Below are 15,110 nucleotides of genomic sequence, written 5' to 3'. Positions count from 1 at the left end.
AAGGAAGAGCAGAAGTGACAAGAAATTTTAGGAGAACTATATTAAACTCGCTTTGTGTTGGTTTCCTATTCAGTATTAACAGTAACTGATAGTCCATTATCCTGTTGGCACCGCACTCTAATAGTATCTCCATTCACAAGGCAGTTCAGCTTCTGTCCTTCTCTTCTGATCTATTTGTTTTGCTCTAGAGTGGTTTTCAGACTGCGATGGATTTGTGCAGCATACCTTTGTGTAGAGGAAGGGATGGCACCTTTGCAGGCTGCCAGCTCTGTATCTGTGTGTCGGATCCCATGAATGAACCAGGGCTGCTCTAAAAGTAATGCCTCCTATTTTATTATGTCAAATCCCATCTTCAAAGGCGGATGTTGGTATGGCATTATTGGTTGAACCTTCCCACCAGTATTCTGTTACTGTCACCCACTGACCCACTGATGCTTGCTGAATGTTTAGAGAGACCAGACTGTGGATGTGAACACAGTGAGGTGGTGCATTTCAGCAGTGGTGACAGTGGCAGCGGGGCACCTCCACTGGTGCAGATTTTTATGAGTGAAGCATGCAGGCTTTTGCTCATCGCTGACCAAAATGTACAGCTAATGGTGGTGGCCATGCTGAAAAACAGTGTTTTGCTGCTGAGAGTATGGTCCATCAAATAGTGTTATTTGCTCTCTGTATCTGTTGTAGTTTCCATTGAAATAAATGGGTGGTGTCACTTTTGGAGCAACCTTCATAACTTCCCAGGTGTGCATTATTTCATATGGACACCCCTCTTCACGAACACTTATTCATCTCTGTTTCTTTTTCCATTTTCTGGACTACCAGCAGGCAGTGTGAGCAGAGGCAATGAAAAGAGGGAAAACACAAAAGGAGGGCTGGTTAGGAAAGGCTGAGTGCTGGGGAGGGAAACTCATTTTTCCGTTTCCACCTGAGTAGGTTCCAGTGACCCATCACAAGTGCGTGACTTGCCTGGTTTTGCAGAAATCACGGCATGTGGTCTCACCGGAGAGCTGCAGCCTCTCCTCCCTTGTGCCTGGATAGAACTGTGCGAATCCTTTGTTCTCTAGCTCTGCCCCTGCTCCCCGAGCAGGCTGCAGTTCTTCTCCCAGCGCACCAGATGTGGGGTGTCACTTTCTCTGCCCACTCCTGCCTGAAAACGTGTCCCCTTTTATTGGAAAAGTGCTTCATCCTTTGCTAGTGTTTTCTTAGCACCTCTGTGCTGTCAAATCCCAAGGAGATCGTTACACCCTGGTCTTCCACTGGCATAACAGGTGCATCATCCCAGCAGTGAGTCCAGACTGAAGTGTGCCCCTTCTCCACTCCCACCTTTGCAGCCCCTGCCATGCCAACCCACCCATTGCTACGTTGTGAAGGGAAAAGTTCTCCATCTTCATTAATAATCCATGAGGCCAAATGGCTCATGCTTGCTCAACAAAACCGAGCACTAGAAGCAGAAATGGGAGAGGAAAGCCGTAAGCTGGCAAAGCCCCTGTGGCTATTAACTACCAATTGCCAGCAAAGGTGGGGAGGTGTGTCAGCTAATGGGAATGCAAAAGAGTAAGAGTAGAGGATGATGGAGTTGAGCACCCTATGCAGCCATGCATTCGTAAATTAACACGCTGATGCTGGCTAAGGCCTTTCTCCTCTGTCACCACCCTCCAGGTGCAGACCCCACAAGGTGGAACATGAGCCCTTCCCCATAAGGCACACTTCTTCCCACCCTTCACAAGAATCCCTCTGGTAGGACATGGGGCTAAAAACATCCCCTGTGTCATGGAGGTGTCATGGAGCAGAGGAATACATGTGCTTCAGAATGGACAAGGACTCATTAAACCAAACTGCCTGTCTGGCCAAGGACAAGCCTATTCCCACGGGCAAACACCAGAGTTCACAGCCTCTGTCCTTGCATCCCAAGGCAAAACATCCCAGGTCCTATTATTAGGACATGCCAGTTTGTCAGATGGCTTTATAAAGCACAGCATATCCAATTTTGAACATTGGAGATGGGATGACTTCCTGCTCCCCTTTGCCTTCCTTGCAGACAGGAAGGGTTTGTTGCAGATAAGAATTGAAAAAGGAGGGAGGGAAGGACAGCACCAAAGCAGATTCACTCTCCTGCTCTGAATAAATGTTTCCTCAGCTCCAGCGATTATGTAAGAGAAAAAGCACCAGAGGATGGGAAGGAAGCACTACCAGGGTGCAGCCCACGAGAGTGGGAGAACGAGAAAGAGCTGAATTCCTTGGGAGATAAAGTTTTATTGCCACAGAGTTAATCTCCTGAGCTTTTAATTACAATTTTGTCTCATTCGCTGCCTCTTGAAATGAGTCCCCATTTGTCTGTCTGGCGCTAATTTTCCCTCATCGCAGCCATCATTAGAGGCACAAAGATCCTGCACTGCCTTTGTTCCCCTGCCTGCAGATGCCCTCCTGGCAGACCTGGCACCTTCGGGGTGCCCCAGCCGGGGGAAGGGGAGCTGCCTTAGGGCAGTCGCAACATTACCACAAGCACTACAGCTTCTTCATGGAGCAAATCCTTGCCAGCAGGCAGCAGCACAAATCCCCCACCTCTTCTCTGCAGAGCTGGAGGAGATCCCCAGCTGCACTGAGAGAGGCCATCTTGGGAGTAACTACAGGGCAGAGTGTGTGTCCTCAGTGATGGTTCTCTGGACATTTCGGTGTCCATGCTATGAAAAGCACCTTTACACCATGGATGGATGCTGTGCTGAAGGTGTGCAGGACTCTATGGTAGAAGGAAGGCTGGGTCAAGAAGTTGTCATGGAAAGATAGGGTGAGTCCAGACCTCCTCTCACAAGGAAGACAACCAATGCACAAACACTGGCAAGGGGTCTATCTTGACTCTGCTCTATGCAAACCAGTAAATCACCAGCCAGGGAGAAGATTTGTGGAGATCTCAGTTCTCAGGTCACTCTACGAATGGATGGTGGCCCTAGAGGAAGACATACCAGCCTTTACTTGATGTAAGGACTTTTCTCTCTGCGCTGCCTTTCCCTCCAGCCTGATAATAAAGCACCATCTGTTAATGGCATACATCACCTTTTCCTGTCTCTGACCATGAAAATTTTGATGGTAAACTGCATGGCTTCACTGGTGGGAGAGGCAGTATGTATTGTATGTAGTACGTTAAAAGACCTGAAATTAAGATTTACCACCAAAGTTATTGGAATGTATGATAGCCTTAGTGAGCACTTCATTTAGCACCTTCCTCTTTCTGAAAATGGCCAAAACATTAATTCCTGCAGCTGCCTGGGTATTGTAACATTCTTGAGCTTAACAGGGAACACGGGACTTCTGAAAAGGAAGGAGTAAGTTTTCTACCAACCATATACTCTGCAGGAATTAATCAACAGGAAGCACTGTGTAGAGTAGTTTTTCTACAGTGTGTTTCCAAAATTGGACAGACACCCTCCCCGGCCATGCTTGGGCAGTGCTAGTAGCACAGATGACAGAGTAGTAGCAAGGTGATAGGCGCTCTTTGGAAGTAAAGCATTCCTTTCCTGGGTACCCCAACTCACTGCAACTCAGAGATGCACCCATGTTTTTGGGCTGCCTGGGTATGGATTTTTTGGTAAGCTGTGATGTTTGCATCCTGATTGGTAACCCAGCCTGGGATGTCACGTTTGGTGAAACTTCATGTAAAAATTTGTACTTCATGTCCGAAGCACCAAAATATGGTGTCTCTAAATCAAATACACTGCCTTGGGATTCCAGCAGATGATGGGCACATGAGACAAGTCCTGTCAACCTTAAGAGTGCCAACTGGTGCACAGCTGTGGTAAATCCTGTGTTTCATCCACTGCAAAGTATTTCCTTGTATCCAGCCCTTTTGCCCATTCTGACAATGTGTGCTTTGGACAGTAAAATCTTAGAATCATAGAATCACCAAGGTTGGAAAAGACCTCCAAGATCATCCAGTTCAATCATCCACCTTTCACCAATATTTCTCACTAAACCATGTCCTTCAGTACAACATCTAAATGTTTCTTTAACACCTCCAGGGTCAGTGACTCTACCACCTTCCCGGGCACTCATTCTAGTCCCTGATCATTCTCACAGAAAAGAAGCATTTCCTAAGATCCAACCTGAACGTTGCTACTTTTTGCTGAAATGCAAGATACTTTTAGAGACATGCCTTTTCTTGTGCATCTGATGATGGCCATTGTCCATAAATCCATTTCCAATTGCAATTCAGCTGTGTTTGAACACAGTCCTCCAGCAAGGAAGGCTGAAGAACACCGACCCCAGAACACCTCATCCCCTTTATTACACCTGTGGATGGTTTTTTTGAGTTAAGTGCCAAGAATTTGGATCTTCATTTGCTGGTATGTCTGCATCACTGCTAGTAACTTCCTATGTGCCTTTTCCAGTGGAGAATGGGGTACATATAATAACTGCTGTTACAGATACGGGCAGCTCTTTGTGGTACTAACTGCAGCAATTAATGCTAATGAGTCTACTCTTAGCAAGTAATGCTATTGGTGTTATGCTCACGCCTCACCAAATGCAAAGCTTCAGTTTGTTAAGCAGATGCCAGTGTTAACAGCCAAATTCTCTTCCCATGGATAAGTTACTCTTAGTTAAATGTACCATTAAAAATAACCATTTAAAATGTTAATGAAAACAGAGATTGTGTGTGCCAGGATTTTGCTGCCTTACCTTCACTCTGAGCTTCAGTGCGCATGGACCAGGACCTCAGCATTGCCAAGACCCTGTGCAGCAGAGAAGCCACCAGCAGACAGACTCGGAGAAGAGACAAGGCAGGGTACTCAAGGAAGGGAGGGGAAACGAAGGAACATCACCTCCTTTTCACGTTTATTTCATTTTTGTATTTTTTTGTATTTTTTTTTTTTAAGATCACAGAAGAGCAGAGCATTCATACATGTAAAGAAACAGAAACAAGATAACAGAAGTTAAATACATTGAGAAAAGAAAAAATAAAAAGCTTCTTTTTTTGTTTGTTTGTTTTCATCACTGGGTTTGGCTCATTCACTGGTTGGGTGGTTTCATTTCTGATCGCTTCCACTACATACACACTTGCGCTTTTAGAGTTGCCTTTCACAGAGCTAGTTCCAAAAACAAACCAATGGCGAAAAATAAAATGGCCCTTTTCTCGTTTTGTTAAAGAGAAGTTCAGCTCATGTCTACAGTGCTGGGGAAAAATATATATAAAGATATAGATATATATATATATTTATATGTATATAACACTGTTAATGAGGAGAGTTCTAACCACCCCGCCGTGCAGCAAGAAGGGACTGGCCTTTGTTCTCAAGGTCTAGAGGATGAAACCTGGCTCCAGCTGGGAGAGCTGAAAAGTTTGTGGGTGACGGTGGCCCCGCAGGGCAGGCACTTGCCCTCTGCCCCCCTCCTCCCTGTCCTCGCACGTTTGTGCTCCTGCACGTGCACAGGAGTTCACTGTGTGCCGGACAGACGGAGCCATCACCAGGAGCATGCACATGTTAGGCTTTGTGTGGCAGAGGACAGCAGAGGACACAGGGTGTGTGTGTGTGCCTGTGTGTGACAGTCTGGAGAGCAGTCCTGGCTGGGAGGTGCTGTGCTCACAGAGTGGCTTCCAGGTTGACCTGATCCTTGCACCCATCTATGCATGGGCTATACAGACATATCTATGTGGGGGCAGGGTGAGGAAGGGAAGGGAAGGGAAGGGAAGGGAAGGGAAGGGAAGGGAAGGGAAGGGAAGGGAAGGGAAGGGAAGGGAAGGGAAGGGAAGGGAAGGGAAGGGAAGGGAAGGGAAGGGAAGGGAAGGGAAGGGAAGGGAAGGGAAGGGAAGGGAAGGGAAGGGAAGGGAAGGGAAGGGAAGGGAAGGGAAGGGAAGGGAAGGGAAGGGAAGGGAAGGGAAGGGAAGGGAAGGGAAGGGAAGGGAAGGGAAGGGAAGGGAAGGGAAGGGAAGGGAAGGGAAGGGGGAGAATGAGAGGGAGGATGAGGGGGAGGGGAAGGGGGTCCTGCCCTACCTAGGAACTGCACCTGGGGTATGGTCCTGTGACCTTCTGACATGCATTGCCCCTTCCTCTCCGTTGCCTGGGTGCCTCTGCAGGGCTTACCAAGGCAGGCTGAGGCACTGCAGCATAGAAGTGACCTCAATCTGCAACAAAGGAAGGACTCTTCACTTGCCACCCTTCTGGGCTAACCTGGAGAGATGCTCGTTTTTCCCAAGCCCTGTTTTGGCTGATCTCATTGCCACCACATCTCCCTACGCTGCAGAGATACAGAGGGCCTCACCTACATATCCTCCCCCAGCTGACTTCTGCTTTCCCACAGTAAATATCTCAGCCTGGCCTGATGGGAGCCAAGCAGAAACTTTGGGGGGATGCAGGATCTACGTGAGCACCATTCTAGCAAGTTGCAAGAAGGAAAAGAGAAAGAGGCTTTAATGGTGTGACACAGCTCTTTGTAGCAGGAGTCATGCAGTTTAAAATAAAATATCTTCAGGGTATCCCGCTGGAAATGAAGCCACTTTATGACCAGTGCTGAGAGGCACAGTCTGCCCGCTGGTATGCCTAGGAGCTCTGTGCGTGGATGACGGGCAGCACTCGTCCTTACCCATTTCCACTACCATCACACCTTGGAAATTACCATCCAGTTTCACCTCTGCTTCCCTGCCTGGCATGCTGCTCTTTCCACGGGACAGTTCACTTCTAGCATCCCTAGCTCAAGGAATTCTGGAGCCAGAGAAGCGGTGAGATCATGCAGCAGGAGAAGAGAGAGGGGGAGAACTTCTCACCCACTACGACCTCCACAAGACTGTCACTGTTGCTACATCACATCAAGCACTGTGATGGTGTGGGTGACCAGTCAGTGTGCTTGGATCAGAGGTGTGGGTGGAGAAGAGTTGTTATCCTTGCCCATGATCTCCATCATTAGGGGAGGAAGAAGATGTAGCACAAGATGGAGCTGAACAATGGCAGGTTGAGGAGGACTCAAATGCAACTCCTCTGACTTCCCAAATCCTCTTCCCAAAATGCTCTTGAATCCTCAGAACTCTCTGTTGCTCCCCCAAGATCCTTTCCAGACGTGTAGCTCCCATTCAGATGACGGCATGACTAACTTGATCTGTGCTGGGGGCTCGGATGTTGCAAATGAGATTGCTCAGCCAAGTGGTCTGGGGGCATGGCCAGGATGCACCCAGAGCTAAGGATCACTGATGGGATTCAGGCTTTTTTTGACCAAGAGGGGAGCAGGCAGCAGTACATGAGGTCTGCCTAAGCAGCGACAGTCAGTGGCGTAAGAAAGTTGTGCAGACAAAGACCAACTCTCGACACAATGCATGTCACCAATGAAATCTTCATGAATGGCACGTTAACATGCACTCAGTGCTAGCATGAGGCGACACAACGTCACTGGTGAAGAGAGGAGGAGGGGGGGGGGTGCATCACTGAGCAACATACCAGCCAGCTGCGGGGCTGGAAATGAACAAAAATGAGCACAAGTGCCATGGTACAGGCTTCAGATGCAGAGTCCCATACTGCCTGCTTTGCCTGCCACCCGCCAGATGTGCCAAGCAATGCTGTGGGAGGCTGAGGTAGCACTCCCGCTGCCCAGCTCCTTCCAGAAAGACTTGCCTCCACCCTCCGCTTGGCCATCCAAAAGGGTTTGAAATCTGCTAGCAAGTACGGGGCCATATATTAAATCTAAGTCTTTGTTCCTCTGCTTGGACATTACCAGACATTTCATGTAACTCCTGGAATATTTACAAACCGGTAGAAGAAATACAATTTTTTTTATTTTTTTTTTTTCATTTCGTTCGCTTCTTTTTATAACACTAAATGTTAAATCTCCATTGACCAAACACAATGACACTGACAAGCTCAAGGAACTGGTGTCCTGTTCCAAACCCCCCTCTCCAGTCTAGAGGCAGACAAGAGGCAGTAGGAGGCAAGAGCATAGCTATCTGCAGGGGATGGGGAGGCAGGAACGTGAATGCAGAGAAAGAGAGCTCTAGAAGAAAGGGCTTGAGATATGGCCAAAGGAAGGGAGAGCAGCTGACCTTATGTATCCCCTGTTCATCTGAGCTCTTATCTTGGCAGATGCTCTGAGTAATACCTGCTAGAGATCTGGCAGAGTGGAGTGCCTGCAGCACCCATGGGGCACACCTGGGATAGATCTGCTGTAAGCCTGCCTCACAGCCACACAACCAGGACATGAATCTGTGGACATCCTGCAGGAAAGACCAGAAGCCAGCATCGAGGTTGTGGCCATTTCCTGCAGCGAAGAAGATGGCTTCAGCAATTGGGTGTCCTGCTTTTTGTAACATATTTGTCTTTAAAGCAAAAACCTGTGTGCTTTCTTCAAAAAAATAATAATCTCCTCAAAACTCTTCAAAACACCCAAACCCATGAGGACATAGCATGCAAGCAGCACCCCAACAGGGCTCTGACCTGTGCAGGACAAGATACAGGACAGACCCCACAGTGACCAACAGGCTGCCATGGAAGAGAACCCTCAATCTAAACAGGAAGGACTTAACCCAGACCGGAAGGGCAGCCTGGTGACAACAGATCCAGGGGGACCCAGACATGCTGGCCATGTGGAGTTTTCCCACTCCCAGATTCGGGAGCAGCATCAGCCTGCAGCTGCAGGGTCACCCCGCAGAGGACAAGGAGCCTTTGCTACAGCAGGAAATCTGGAGCTGTGACCAACGTGCTGGGTGACACAGATCTCCTGAAATGCAGACACAGTGACAGGGGCATACAAATACTCCGAGGGATATGGGACATGATGGCACCAAGGCCTGGAGACTGAGCATAATATAACATCACTCAAGCCCACAGCAGGCCTACAGTAAGTCTGCCACTATCCACCCCTCAGCCTTTCTCATTTCCTCACTCACCCAGGCTGCCTGCTGAATTGCCTGCTGGCTGCTGCCCCAAAAGCTGAGCCTGGCAGCCAGGAGGAAGGCACCAGGCCTTGGGATGTGCAAGCTGCTGGGCATGATGCTGCTATGCCCACATGGCCTGGCAGTGCCAAGCACTTGCATGGCATTTCCAGGGGATTTGCTTGGAAGCAACAGCCCTCTCCAGCAGGCCCAGCACCCTCCACACAGGAAGAGGCAAGAGTGTAGCCTACTTCTTCACTGTACCACTTGAAGCCCCTTCTGGCTAAGCCCAGAATTTTGGATCTGATATTTGTTTTTATTCTTACATTCATAGGTCCTGGACATCTTCTGACCCAGTTTGTTTTGTATGTGTAAGCTGCAAAGTGAGCTTCATCCTGGCAGCGGTGTAAACACACAGTAAGACAACAACAGAAGGGGGCATTGGTTCTATTTAGGAACCATCACACTGTGGGGTTCACACCCACATGAGCTGCTCTGCTGGTACATGAAGGCTGAGAGCCAGACGGGTGTGGGTGGGAGGGAAAAAAAGGTGAAGAAAGGATGCAGAATGACTCCTGCTGTCAAGGTGACCAGGCACTCTGGAGAGGGGCCAACATGGGGCCCTGAGCTGCAGATGCTCCTCTCTCCTCAGCCCTCTTCTCAGTCCAAGAGATCTCTCAGCATGCGGTCTCACACTGACAAGGCAGGACGTTATCTACAGTGGGATGGGTGTATGTACACATGGACTGTTCTTCAGCATGCTTAGAGAGAGCAGGAGAAAGAGAGAAAGAGAAGACAGAGCACGAGGGCCACACATACACGCATGCACGCACGCACGCAGGCACACACTGGAGAAAGACACTTGGCCAAATTGAGGGGGAGAAGGAGAGAATCAAAAAAGCAAATAAAAGAGCAGGCTGGGTTGGAAGGACATAGCTTTCCTTCAGGTCAGAGCGGGATGTTGCATGAGGGAGGGTGCAGGACAGAAAGCATTTAGCAAAGTGCACAGGAGCATGGGATGATGTGAAGAGAGGAAGGGGTTCTTCATAGGACACCAGTGCGCAGAGAGCTTTGATAACTTGCTCTGTTCATGATTTTTTTTTTCCTTTTTTTTTTTTTCTTCCCAAAAGTATGAAGTGCCTGAGCATCGGCTCACAAAAATGACCAAGGGCATCCAAAAAGTTAAGTGGCTATAGACACTGAAGCAAAGACCTCTTTCTGCACAAGAAAGAAAGAGGAGGGAGGGAGGAAGGCAGGTGAGGAGTATGGAAAACAGCAAGGAGGAGAGAAAAGAAAAGGGATCTTCTTTTTGCTCAGCTCGGTGTCATCGATGTGGATGAAGCGCAGCATCCTGTGGCTCCATGGGCCCTGCGGGTGCCCCGTTTGCCTCTCTCCTTGTGAGGTCGGTGCTGTGACGGCCGGCAGTCGGAAATCATGTAAGCGTTGCTGAGTGGTCCTGCTGTGATTTTTCCTCTCCCCCCTCTTTGCTCCTGAACAGGCAGAAGTTGTTGTGATTGAAACGGTCCTCTCACTTCTTCTCTCCCCCTCTTTTTTCTCTCTCCCCTCTCTTCGCTCTGTCTCCTGTATAATGCGTTTTGTTTTGTGTGTTGTCGTCGTTGTTGTTGTTGTTGTCGTGTTGGTTTATTATTATTATTATTATTATTATTATTAATTTTTAATTTTGATTTGTATTAACACTTGCTGAGTAGGCAAAGCAGGGATGCTGCCAACAGCCACAGTGGGACGGCCAAGCTCACGGAGCCATTGTCTACTCTCCCCGTGCCGGGTCCTGCAGGGTACGAGAAGGGAAGAGAAAAGAGGACAACGTCACATTTGGCTTGGGGACACAGGGCTCCAGCACTCTCTCCCTGTGTGACACCCAGCCCGCAGGAATGGGGCTTTGAGTGAGTGGAAGGCTTCAACCCAAGGCCACCAACATCACGTGAACCTTCACAACACGGCATCCCCTGCTCTGTCCCCATCCTTGTGGTGGGTGACCCTTGGGTGTAATTTTGCATGCTAGTGTTCAAGGCCAGACTGGATGGGGCCCTGGGCAGGCTGATCCAGTGGGAGGTGTCCCTGCTCATAGCAGGGGTCTGGAATGGGATGGGCATTAAGATCCCTTTCACCTTAATAATTCTATCATTCTATGCTTTTATAATCTTTCTATGATTCCATGATTTGATCATCTTTCTATGATTCTTTGGCAGAAAGACACCAGCTCTGCAGGGACTGATGCATCATACTGGTCCAATCAGTCAAGTCCTCATCCCAAAGACTTCCCCATCACCATTCCTTATTCAGGGAGGAGGAGAGCATGGCACCTAAGGGGCAAAACCAGGATTTTTGGCAAGGGTGGAGAATGAATCTTTGTGTGTGCATGTGGGTCTGCCAGAGGGGGCAGGGAAGAGAGCTCTGCTGCAGCAACAAACAACACAGGCTTGCTCCAGGAATATTAAGTGCAAACGCTTCTGACATCTTCTCATCCATCCTTTCCTTGACGGGTTTCCTTTCCTGGATGACTTTAAAAGCAGCGATGCTGTTTTAAATTCATCCTGCAATGACAAGCCTCAGCAGCCTCTCCTTTATAGTGAGGCAGAGCTGTGTGCATTGCTGTGTTTTCATAAAAGGCGTGCTCATCATCATTTCCATGTGTGTATATATATGTGTGTGTACATGTATGCACACTGTTTTACACAATAAGATTCTGAAGTGTGGAGGTGGATTTGAGTCTATATAAAGAACAATCCTGCTGTGGAGAAAGATATCCCTACTGGCAAAACAAACAAACAAACAATCAAATAGATAAATATTGAGACCCCTGCTCAGAAGAGCCCCAAGCAGGTCAAATGCAGTTGCTCCACCTCAGCCTGTGGTATGAGCTCCATTCTGCTGCAGCACAGGTAGCAGCTGAGGTCTGTCTAATGACAACTGGGCAGCCCCCCCACAAAGGGCATTCCCCAGAGCTCATAAATTCTGTGGCACTTGCAATTGTTGCATTTCTTTCTAAGGTAGCTTTTCACATTCTAGATCAGCTGTTCTTTCATCATTAGATAGGAATGTAGTGGATTATGTGGAAAATTTGTATTCTATCTATGGCTTCTTTTTTTTCAGGTATTCCCTGTTCATTTGCAGTTTGTCACACAAAACCTACAGCATTGTTTCCCTCTTTGTTTAGATGATAGGATCTTATTTCCTCACTGAACTCAGGAATGAGCTCAGCTGCTGCACTTACCTGACCCTGTGTCAGAGACTGCATTTTTCTTGGTCAAATAAGTTGGGAGGAGTGATTTTCTGGGATTGTTTGTACCACATTTTGGCAGTTAATAAGTCACAAAACGTGACCCACCAAATAACCAACAACTCACCAGGCAAGGCATGCTGTCCACAAACTGCCTTTCGCCATCTCATTTTCACTACGTGGCTAAAACACTATATTTCTATCTGAAATACCATTTGTAACACACACACAAGCAGCCACCAGCCCCCTCCTCACCACTTTTCTATACAATGCATATAGGATCACAGTGTACCTATGGAGGCACCTAGCAAGGCAGAGGCAGTGTTTGACCTTGCCTGAGTATTGCTGCATGGTTCTGGGAATTGTGTGTGTTGGCATGGCATGGTAGGGTAGGTAAATAGGGTAGGGTATAGTACAGTGTGATATGGGACACAGTCTTCCAGAGCAGGTATAAGGGAATAGGTATAAGGGAAGACATGCAGGGTGATGATGATCTCAGCAGCTCCTGCTCCCTGAGCTTCACTAAGTAGGCATGTGGGCATCTGATGAGCCAAGGATACCATCTCCATGGCTGGAAAGGATGCAAGCTGCATGACTGCATGTCCTTGTGTTCCTCTGCTGAGCTCTCTGTGTCACCGCAGCACCTGCACGGGATCCTGCGACTGCACCTGATCCCTGACCTTACCGCAATGCATTTCGCATCGCACGCACTGTGAAAATGCGGGCCGGCTCTAGCCCAGCCACAAAACAAAACCTCCCGATCTCTGGGAACCGAAACATGGGCACGAATTGCCGCAAGCCGAGACTCAGCGCGGTCTCCGTCGCCCCCTGGTGCCCCCAGCACGTCCGAGCATCCTGGGCCCAGCGCCAGGCATGGGGCATCCCCGCCCACGGGTAAAAGGGGCTACAGGGGAGCTACGGCGCTTTCCTGCCACGTCCCGGTAAGCCCGAGCCGGGCTCCGGGAGTCCGCCTGCCAGCACGGCTCCTGGGCTGATAGGTCCCCGCGATCGGGCAGCCCCTCTGTGGCCATGGCCGTGCAATAACATACAAGGAGGTTCCTTCCATCATAGCCAGGGAAATTGGGCTTGTGAGGATGATACGTTAATACTCTTATCTAGCAGTGTTTCATAAACATGCCCCTAAGGGACCCCAGAACCCGAATGACCAGCCACATCAAACAGATCTGGAAGGAACAGAGAGTAAAATTGCATTTCCCTTTCTGTGCTTGCAGACAGTGAGGTGTGCAGCAGGGCAGACTGCTGCCATGGGATAACCACATCCAGCCTCAGCTATCTGTGCTGTGCTGGGCATGAAGCAGCCTCATCAGCCCTGTGTGCACTCACTGCCATTATGGCTGCATGACCCTTCCCACAGCAGGGTCTCACTTGCTTACTGCATCATAGGCTAGTGCCTCTGGCAGGGGAATGTTTCCATGTTGTGTAATTTGCTTCTTTCATGACCTTGCCCAGACACTTATCATAGCACCATAGCACAGCCTGGGTTGGAATGGACCTCGAAGCCCACCGAACCTTGTGCTATGGGCAGGGCTGCCACCCACCAGCTCAGGCTGCCCAGGGCTCCATCCAATCTGGCCTTGAACATTTCCAGCGATGGGGCACTCATAGGCTCCTTGAAGACCTCTGCATCCACGGCCTCCCTCAGCTTCTAGGGACTGTGGTGGCCAGCAGCAATATTATGGCCCTGCATTACATTGGGTGTCCCTTTTACCGTGACTTCAAGATGCTGGCACTAAGAGAAAGGCTGGTGTGCTGCTCGCTGCTGACTGCAGCCTGAAAGTTCACTCCTCCCTCTGCAGCCTCCCCAGCACACCGCAGGACGGCCAGGCCAAGCAAAGTGCTTGAGGTGGGATGGAGTAGCTGTATCGGCTCACAGGCGTAGGAAAAGCTGCTGTAGTGCCGGCGCAGAGGCGAGCGAATGGCTGCGCCCTAAGCAATGTGCATTTCTTCCCACCAGGTGGCAGCGGAAGGAAGAGAAAAGACAAAGGAAAAACAAGCGATAAAGCAGCTACGAAGAAAACACCATTGCAGGATTCAGCAGAGCCCCGCGAAAGTCCCTTCGCAACGGGCTAGCAGCCCAGCCCAGCCCATGGGTGCTGGAGGAGGGATGCTGCAATGCCAAGGGCTCTGCAGTGGGTGCTGCCGCCTGTGTCGGATGGGATAGACCGGCACCAGGAGGAGAGCTGGGAGTCTGAGTGCAGCCAGCCCCTTGCAGAGCTAGCCATGCTGGTTAGCTAGCCAGAGGCCATGCTCCCTTTCTTCTGTCCAGTTGGCAGCCAGACCCTAAGTCAGCTCCGTTCCATCCACTGACTATGATCATCCTTCCTTGCTACATGCCATCTCAAACGGAATGGTACTGGTTGCAAGCAGGGAATAGACATGTTCTTGGTCTAAATAGAGAGGGACAAAATCACCTAGCTGTGGTCTCAATCACCCAGCATGCGTCTCCGTGTTTCACTCACATTCACCAGCCTGGAATCCCACTGGCTCCCAGGTCCTATCACCTGAACAGACCAAAATGGAAACAGGAAAAGAGGCAGCTGGTGTCCACTTTTATCTTATTTACATTAGTAAGACTTGGTAAGCTCTTGGTAAGTTTGTAGTGCTCATAGAGGAGGGCACACAGAGAAGTTCCAAAGGGCGTCAGAGAGCCACAGGATTCTTCCTGGCTTTGGTGACTGTCCCTGGGATCTTCTCAAAGAACATGAGATAAAATGCTGTGCAAGATGCTGATCAGACCCCATGAGTTTCTGACTGAAGGTGAGGGCAGGAGAAGGCATGGGACAGTCTAGAAGGACTTCTCTGTGAAGGAAAAGAAGGAATGATGGTAAAGCAAGTGGAGCCACAAGCTGTTTTTCAAGCTTCTCTCCGTGCTATGAGGCTCTGTTGCTGCTGATAGGTTAACTATACTTATAGCAATGGCTGGAGAGTGGCTTTGTGAACAAATAAGAGGACCAAAAATAAGGGAGGAATAAAAAATGCTCTAAGGGAGAAGGTAAAGGGAAAGTG

At 49.2% G+C, this 15,110-nt stretch overlaps 1 protein-coding gene across 4 annotated transcripts in view; it reads right to left on the bottom strand.

Moving 5' to 3' along the window:
- Positions 1-8,984: 8,984 nt before the first annotated feature.
- Positions 8,985-15,110, bottom strand: part of LOC125689536 (limbic system associated membrane protein) — a 957,706-nt gene continuing 951,580 nt past the window's right edge. For all 4 annotated transcript variants that reach the window (XM_048936808.1, XM_048936828.1, XM_048936797.1 and 1 more), the window contains one exon: positions 8,985-10,631. In XM_048936808.1, coding sequence (XP_048792765.1) covers positions 10,534-10,631 — 98 coding nt within the window. In that variant the 3' untranslated portion in view covers positions 8,985-10,533. The remainder of the gene's footprint in view (positions 10,632-15,110) is intronic.

This window comes from Lagopus muta, chromosome 1 (genome assembly GCF_023343835.1).
Source record: "Lagopus muta isolate bLagMut1 chromosome 1, bLagMut1 primary, whole genome shotgun sequence".
NCBI lineage: Eukaryota > Metazoa > Chordata > Aves > Galliformes > Phasianidae > Lagopus > Lagopus muta.
The sequence above is the reverse complement of the archived record's forward strand: the minus strand, read 5'-3'. Positions and strand labels throughout refer to the sequence as shown.